Below are 9,318 nucleotides of genomic sequence, written 5' to 3' on the forward strand. Positions count from 1 at the left end.
TACTAAATAGCTACTACGTTATATACTATTATTATATATATATATATATATATGTGTGTGTGTGTGTGTGTGTATGTACAAATATATATATATATATATATAGATATATATATATATACATGAGCTAGTTAGCTATGTACTCAAATGCGACATGTTATCCACCCGCAGGCTTACACGCACAACTGAAGTTAGGCAACGGGCGGGTCATCAACAACGCGTCTGCTGGGCTATATGGCGCACAGATGGATGTGGCTGCACTCAAAGATGGGTTCAAGACATATGTCAAGAAAGACAACAAAGTCGACGGCGCGTTAGTGTATGCTGTATGTAAACGAGCGATGTTGGAGATGAGCGACTTCTTGGCAGACTGCTACAGCGAGGATGGTACTGTTATCATGACTAACCATCCCGGGTGGTGCGAGACGGAAGGTTTGAAGCCTCTACTGGATCAGCATGCGGGATACGGCAGCATCACATTCAGGTGAGAGAGCGAGAGATATTACATAACCTAAGAAATAGATACTTGCAAATCTTTGGTGTGCGTGTGGTAGCATCACATTCAGGTAAGAGATAGATACTTCCTACACATTGTTGTACGTGTTTTTTGTTGAGGTGTTTTCGCGTTTCTTCTCAACTGAGCCCTGCGCAACGGGTTAACGGAGGTTCCCAATATGTGCCCTAGCCTCCGATGTCTGATCCGATGTATTAAAACGCTTTCTCTTTTACGTATATGGCATGGCCTCATCACATGTATAGATACCCTGATTCTGCTATATGCATACCGTTAACTAGGCCCCAATGTTATCAAGCAGCAGCTAATCTCCCGTATGTCTGGTTGCATTTCGTTTGTCCGTCTCAGAGATCCGAGGGATGGTATGATGGGAATGTACTACCTGTGTGTGGCGCCAGAGGTGGATACTAGCTACTCAGGCAAGTTCTACTTCGACGGCAAGGCAGTGGAGAAACACCAGATGTTCACAAGCACCTCGAGTTCGGATAGGAGTGTCAATGAAATGATTGCCTTCTGTGAGAAATTTAATAAGTTACCGGCAGGATCCGATGGGAATTAGCGATGTGCGTACGTCGTTTATTATAAATAAATTTATGTACGTGTCTCACTGGGTCCGATATAGCGACATACGTATTTCATTTATTATGAATTAAATTATGTAAATGTCTCTCTGGGTGCAGTTAGAATCCGCTACGATTGGTGTTGTTTTATTTTAATTATAGGTATGTAGTTCAAGTTATGATTAAGAGAGAGTAATATACTTGTGTGTACCTATGCAAAGTGCTACATATTTGGCTGTGCTTACAGACACGTTAGTGACGCTTGTGGGAATAGTCAGAGGCTCTGTTAGAATTTTGCAGCTTATGCGGCAATTGAGTGCGCATGTGTAAGTTAGCACCAACAGCTGTAGATACTTTCTTTTGCTATTGATATTGACTGCGTATACTTTATGATACTATTCATTTCTGACTGCGTATACTATATTTTGCTGTTGATAATGATTGCATATACTCTATGTTGCTATTGATAATGATTGTATATACTTTATGTTGCTATTGATATTGACTGTGTATACTTTCTTCTGCTATTGATATTGACTGCCGATACTGTATGTTGCTATTGATATTGACTGCGTATACTTTATTTTGCTCTTCATTCTTGACTGCAAATACTATATTTTGCTATTGATAATGATTGCATATACTTTATGTTGCTATTGATAATGACTGTATAAACTTTATGTTGTTATTGATATTGACTGTGTATACTTTATTTTGCTATTGACACTGAATGCGTATACTTTATGTTGTTATTGAATTTGACTGCGTATACTATATTTTGCTATTGATATTGACTGCGTATACTTTATTTTGCTCTTCATCATTGACTGCAAATACTATATTTTGCTATTGATAATGATAACATATACATCATGATGCTATTGATAATGACTGTATATGCTATTGATAATGACTGTATATGCTATTGATAATGACTGTATATGCTATTGATAATGACTGTATATGCTATTGATAATGACTGTATATGCTATTGATAATGACTGTATATGCTATTGATAATGACTGTATATGCTATTGATAATGACTGTATATGCTATTGATAATGACTGTATATGCTATTGATAATGACTGTATATGCTATTGATAATGACTGTATATACTTTATGTTGCTATTGATATTGACTGTGTATACTATATTTTGCAATTGATATTCACTGTGTATACATTCTTCTGCTATTAATATTGACTGCCTATACTTTATGTTGCTCTTCATTTTTGACTGCGTGTACTATATTTCGCTATTGATAATGACTGCATATACTTTATTTTGAAATTGATAATGACTGCGTATACTTCATGTTGTTATTGATATTGACTGCGTATACTATATTTTGCTATTGATATTGACTGCATATACTTTATTTGATATTGATATTGACTGTGTATACTTTATTTTGCAATTGATAATGACCGCGTATAATTTATGTTGTTATTGATATTGTCTGCGTATACTATATTTTGCTATTGATATTGACTGCGTATACTTTAATTTGCTCGTCATTATTGACTGCGTATACTATATTTTGCTATTGATAATGATTGCATATACTTTATGTTGCTATTGATAGTAACTGTATATATTTTATGTTGGTATCGATATTGACTGTGTATACTTTCTTTGCTATTGATATTGACTGCGTATACTTTATGTTGCTCTTCATTTTAGACTGTGTATACTATATTTTGCGATTGATAATGACTGCATATACTTTATTTTGCTATGGATAATGACTGTATATACAATGTTTTGCTATTGATAATAACTGTATATATTTTATGTTGGTATTGATATTGACTGTGTATACTTTCTTTTGCTATTGATATTGACTGCGTGTACTTTATGTTGCTCTTCATTTTAGACTGTGTATACTATATTTTGCGATTGATATTGACTGCATATACTTTATTTTGCTATTGATAATGACTGCATATACTATATTTTGCTATTGATAATAACTGTATATATTTTATGTTAGTATTGATATTGACTGTGTATACTTTCTTTTGCTATTGATATTGACTGCGTATACTTTATGTTGCTCTTCATTTTAGATTGCGTATACTATATTTTGCTATTGATAATGACTGCATATACTATATTTTGCTATTGATAATGACTGCATATACTTTATTTTGCTATTGATTATAACTGCATATTTTTTATTTTGCTATTAATATTGACTGCGTATACTTTTATGTTGCTCTCCATTATTGACTGCGTATACTATATTTGCTATTGATAGTGATCGCATATGCGTTATGTTGCTATTTATATTGACTGCATGTACTTTATGTTGCTATTGATAGTGACTGCATATAGTTGCTATTGATAATGACTGCATATACTTCATTTCGCTATTGGTATTAACCGCGTATACTTGATGTTGTTATTGATATTGTCAGCGTATACTTTATTTTGCTATTGATAATGACTGCGTATAGTCTATTTTGCTATTAATATTGACTGCGTATAATTTATGTTGCTATTGATATTGACTGCGTATAATTTATGTTGCTATTGATATTGACTGTATATACTTTATTTTGCTATTGATATTGACTGCGTATACTTTATGTTGCTATTAACATTAACTTCGTATTTTTTACTTTGCTAATAATCATACTATATTTCTTGTTCTATCCCATCCCCGTCACACACACTTCGCTGATCGGAGTATCTTGTTCTCTGCCCTGAGACAGTCTATATCAAACCCCTGCGTGACAATCGCATTCATCATACTCTGTACACACACGTCATCGTCGTTGGCCCCCTTATGCTCCCTCGCCAACTGTCGCAGCAGCGCACTCTGCTGCTGACACACCTCTTGCAACGCGTCTATCCGTGCATTGGCCACATCCGCTTGCATCTGCATCTGCGCCTGGAGCGCCAGCACTGAGGCCGAAACATCCCTCATCTCCTGTCGCTGCTCTTTAATGACATCCAACATCTCCCGCATCAGTGTATCCGTCTGTGATGGTACAGCCACATTTGCTGTTCGCGTGCCGTATGTGGCCCCGTCGTCCTGAGCTGAAGTGTTGCCCTCAGGCAAACCACTCAAGCCTACTACGTGTGGCGTTGATACTACAACCTCCTCTGTAATCGCTATCGGCAGTGACATGCGTTTAGAGGGGAAGCTCTGATTGGCCGGGGCTGAGGCTCCGGCGTGTGCCATCTCATCAAAGTCCACCGACGTGCTCGTCTCTGTGTTTGTAACCATTTGCGTGGGTGCTTGCGCGTTTCCCCGAGAAGTCCGCTTGGTGTTCGCAGGCATTTTTCGCACCGCCCCACTAACACACGTGGGTGTCGAGGGGTGCCTTGGACCGTCTGCCTTGGTATGCCCTGCACGGCCAGTCGGCAGGTCTTTATTGACTACCAATGGAGGTGGCATGTGTTGATGCAATCGTCCGCGGTGTGGGTGCTGAGGCTGCTTGATACCCTCCGATATAGTGTTTGCTTCTGTATCTGGGACCAGCTTGGATCGCTGTAGTTTGATGGGTATGGTATCTCGAGACTCGGGCGAGATGGAGCTACACGTGTCTGCGTGAGCTCGGACCACCCCAGATGCGCATCCGCCCGAGATGCTCGCACTCCTGCCGTACGTTACCTGGTTAGTGTTAGTCGGAGGCCTTGGGAGGCAACTGCCCTTTAGGCTTTCGTGAACTGAATCCACACTGTTCAGTCTACGCTGAGGTGCGGACTGGTTGGACCGCAAACCAGACCTATCATACAGATCGTCTGCGCTCACTTTTGTATCCAGGGCTGTGACTGTGAACCTTCCAGCACTACGGCCATCGCGTACCATCCAGGGTGACTGAGGTGCACTTCGAACAATCGGGTCACTTCCCGTGCGTGTGCACGTGTCCTTGTTTACATTTGTTTCTGAATATCCGATGGTAGCAGTATTGTCGTCCCCCCATCGTGAGCTAAAGGTGTGTTCTGGCGCAAAGTGCCGGAAACCTTCCTCCACCGGTGTTGAACTGTTCCTACGCATAGGTATACCTGAAGCTGGTACATACAGATTTCGAGCTGAGTGGAATCTACTTGTTTCAGAATCAAAAGAGCTCTCTGCCACATTGGGTGCGTAAGTCGGTACGCTTAGCGGTCTACCGTCGCTATTTAACGGCACGATCTTGAACCTATTTGGTTTTGTTTGATCGACTTCTGTCCTTGTACGAATAGTTCGAGGTGTGTGAGGTGTGATGCATGCACTAGCGGTCCCCTCCAAGCTTGTATCAAGTTGTCCGTTAACATGTCTTGAACGAGGTGACAGAACATGTGTCAATTTGTCATCGCGTGAAATTTGGCGAGATGCCTGCTCAATGGTGCGCGATGTCTGGCGCACTATCGCAACGTCTGAGGGTGTCATGTTGCCGTTCACAGATAGGATTACGCCTGTGCATGCAGGTACGGTACCTACAGTCTATTTAAAAAACAAATGAATGAATATAAATATATAGACACTATGTCATGTATTTACAACTGCTGTATTAGGTATGTAAGTACAGTATATTTATCTATTTTTTATATTATGCGTAGAATAGCTTCTCACTGTGTCCTCTGCCCAGACAGCCCAGTGCACGCTCGTCCCTAGACTCTTTTCTGCCTGCGGTAATATTATGTATCAAAAAAAAAAATAGTGATTTTATTTGGAACTTCTGAATTATCGGTGCCAATTTTTCACTCTAAATATTAAAATAATTACACATTTACTGCTTTTAGGTTTATCATCAGTGATCAGTCAGTGATCACTGATCACTTTTAAAATACCACTGTGCTAATCCCCGCTGATCGTCTGACGGTCTGACTCACAGTTGACAGGGGCTTGGTCCTTGTTGTGCCAGTTGTGGTTCTTCTCTCCGAATGTGTGTGACTTGGAATGGGCGCTTGGGCTTTTTGTTTTTCAAAAACAAAACCAAAAATGGCTCGTTTTTATATATTTTACATATAACTTTTTTTTTCTCGACGAACTTTTTGTTGATGTTATTTTTTTTCAAAACAAAGCATATATTTATTCTGCAAGTGTTGTCAGCGGCGTGTCCGATCTAAGATCATCAGATGAAGCGTTGGTTTCTCCAGCTCTATTTTTGTTTTTAAAAAATAGTATTTATTTATATACAAGAGAACTATTTTGGGGGGTTTCTAAAAACAGGCAACACTTCTCGATATAGCCTTCTAAATAAAAAAAATTCACTCGATTTGTATTTAAAATGGTTTTCGGGTTTTGTTAGATTTTTAGTATAAGAAACCATACATCGCCTTCTCAATTACTCATGATGAAACAATGAAATATTTATCCTCTGCAACTAGTGCAAGAAGTCTGAATTCTGCAACTGTCAGTCAGTCACCCCAGGGCCCAGACTCCAGTTCAGAGTCAGTCACCCCAGGGCCCAGACTCCAGTTCAGAGTCAGCACTCAGCAGCCGAGCAGCGCGATACGGTGACAGAGTGGCACTCTGTCTGTGAGACAGTGGACTGACTGTTGCAGTTGGCCTCTGTTGGAGTTTTATGTACATTTATATTTTCTAACTATTTGTATTGAAAAAATTGTATTTACGACACAACTCGACAACTCGACAAGTATTATTTTTTATAAAAAAGCAAGTCTTAAAAAATATAGATTATAAAACCGAACGCGAGTGTGTAGGACGTGCAGTGTTTTTGGTTAAAATATCGGACTGGTTGTCCCCGGAAGAAATGAATTCGACGCGAATGACCCGATTTCCTAGAGCTCCTTGGTGTGTTGTACGCGAGCATCGATGTATTTAAGGTGCTTCGTATGGCCAGTGGATGTAACGTCATGTATTGTTGATTTGTTATCACATTGTAATACGGTGGGGGTCTGCTGAGGGAAGCCGAGTTCCTCGAGGGTATTTCGAAGCCATTGAATATGTTTGGCGGCCTCAGACGCAGCGAAATATTCTGATTCCGTAGAGCTAGTAGAGATGGTTTCTGCCGGTGAGATTTCTACGCTACGGATATGTGGTTGATACGTAGGACAATATAGCCTGTTATGGAGCGTCTGGTGTCCGAGCAGGGAGCGTAGTCGGCGTCGGAGCCAGCATCGGCAATTCGGGGGCCCTTGTGATATTAGATGTGGTGTACCTTTGAGATACCGCAGGATGCGTTGTGCAGCTGACCAGTTTTGTTTTCGAGTCAAGACTGAAAGCTACTGAAGGGTGCCGATGAGTTCACGATATGCACATAGATGGCGTGGTTCCTTATTTTTAGCGACTTGTTCTTGTGTTGCAGGTGTGGGTGCAGAATGGCTTTCGGCTAGATCAAACATCTCTAGAGCCTCCTTGATGGCACTATCTTGGCCGAGACAAATAGAGTCTGGTGTAGTAAGGACATGCACCCCTATAAGCCATCGTGGCTCTCCCAGATCCTTGCAGCTGAATTTGATCTGGATCACAAGGGATTTGAAGTGATCGACGTCTGATTTGCGTTGTCAGCATATGATAAGATCGTCTACGTATAGCAGTACGACACATTTCAGATCATCAATATCAGCGATAAACATGCACTGGTCACCATCAGACTATCGGAAGCCCATCGCGAGTAGTTTGAACTTTATCAACGCATACCACAATCGACCTGATTGTTTGAATCCATACAAGAACTTTTTGAGTTTCATGACACAGTTGGCAGGTAGTCTCGTAGCGTTTGCACCCGGTGGTGGCCTCATATAGATTGGTTCATCGAGATCGGCAAAAGGATGTGCGGTATCAACGTCTATTTGGTGTTTGTAAGTTTAGAGTTTTCTAACGCGCGTAGCTATTTCTGGCAAAGATTTCCCTCTTCAGACGATGTTGGCCTGTCTTGGTTCTGAAGAACAGTGAGTATGCCGCTGTTTTCCAAATCACGTGCCCATGATATTTGGTTTGTATGTGTAGTTGGAAGTGGGTCGTGTTCCCCTGGAAGCGGGGGGTGTGTTGATGGGCGAAGGGATAATTGGCGTAGAACAAGAAGTGTGCTCCCCGGTAATCGTTATGGTATTTGGTTGATATGGAATTAGGGGCTGCAGGCATGTCACAAGCGGTAGTCTCCTCTGTAATATCAGAATGAACTTGATTTGGTTGTATTGTAGTAGAAGGTGAGTTCAACACTGTTGTTGTAATCTTGTTAGACTCCCCTGGAAGAGAGGTACTGGAAGAAAACTGACCGTCACTGCCGTATTGGTTGGTGTTGTTGTACGCTTGCATCTGGCGGGCGCGCTATCGCGTCATTCGCATGTTATTGGGTAGGTGTGGTTCGTTGAGTATTCCTGAATTCTGGCGGGACTCGAGTAATAATCCACGAAGTGTACGGGATTCAGGGTGACATTGAATATGTGGTCGTAATGCGTTGTTGATATTATCTTCCATAGCTGGCGCAGTATGCGATGAAATTGTTGTGTTGGACGTAGGCAGAAGTGGGCGTGGTATGGAGTGTGTTATTGGGGTAGGTAGTAGTGCAGGTGAGAGATCCCGCAGATTATTGTCATTTGTTGTGTCTGGGTTGACGATCTCGTCTGTCTGTGTACCAATAGAAGTTGTTGTGATGATGTGTGTGTTGCTGTCAGGGAATGGTGGGTATGTCTGTGACAGCAGTATCAAATTTTGGAACTGGGGTGTTGCCTAGCATAGTCCATTTTGGAAGGACTTGGTAATTGAATTTAACATCACGAGAGTGACATATTTTACCCGTCTTCAGGTTGAGGATCTGGCATTCGTCTTTGTATTTGGACTGGTGGTCATGGCCTAAGTACACACCGATATTGGCGCGGTCGTCCAGTTTGCCATCACGTGACTGATTGATGAACGCAACTTCCACAAGGATGTATGTGTTTGATTCGTTCAGTGGGTTTGAATCCCCAAAAAAACCTCCCATGATTTTTATCCTTGTTGTGTTTGTTGTTGTGAACAGATTTCTTCAAAGCGGCAAACTGAATGGCTTCGCCCCACATGTTGTACGGCATTATAGATTGTTTCATGTCGCTGAGCATGATATCATGAATTTCTCCGTGGAGTGCAGAGGTGGCTGTGGGAACGCATAGTGTAGAAATACGGCCTCCGGTCAGTCTGAAATATCAAGATCAATTGGAGATAATACATTGGTTTTTATTTGTATTTTAAATAATTTAATACAAGCTCTTTTTCCAATATATTTCCAAAGTGTTCTAAATTCACTTTGATGGCTCCAATAGCCTGAGTATTTGGTATGACTCATCTACTTGGACCTGTTTGC

At 41.0% G+C, this 9,318-nt stretch overlaps 2 protein-coding genes across 2 annotated transcripts in view; one reads left to right on the plus strand and one right to left on the minus strand.

Moving 5' to 3' along the window:
• SARC_01841 (hypothetical protein) overlaps positions 1–1,138 on the plus strand; it is a 3,129-nt gene extending 1,991 nt beyond the window's left edge. The window contains exons 3-4 of the mRNA XM_014304423.1: positions 169–481; positions 860–1,138. Coding sequence (XP_014159898.1) covers positions 169–481; positions 860–1,070 — 524 coding nt within the window. The 3' untranslated portion in view covers positions 1,071–1,138. The remainder of the gene's footprint in view (positions 1–168; positions 482–859) is intronic.
• Positions 1,139–3,616: 2,478 nt separating this feature from the next.
• Positions 3,617–5,687, minus strand: SARC_01842 (hypothetical protein). The gene has a single exon (XM_014304424.1). The coding sequence runs from the start codon at positions 5,457–5,459 to the stop codon at positions 3,744–3,746; it is 1,716 nt and encodes a 571-aa protein (XP_014159899.1). The 5' UTR covers positions 5,460–5,687; the 3' UTR covers positions 3,617–3,743.
• Positions 5,688–9,318: the final 3,631 nt, after the last annotated feature.

This window comes from Sphaeroforma arctica (genome assembly GCF_001186125.1).
Source record: "Sphaeroforma arctica JP610 unplaced genomic scaffold supercont1.77, whole genome shotgun sequence".
Classification (NCBI taxonomy): Eukaryota; class Ichthyosporea; order Ichthyophonida; genus Sphaeroforma; species Sphaeroforma arctica.

Coding starts and splice junctions, on each gene's coding strand:
- SARC_01842 (XM_014304424.1), bottom strand. CDS start 5,459: ATGACACCCTCAGACGTTGCGATAGTGCGCCAGACATCGCGCACCATT.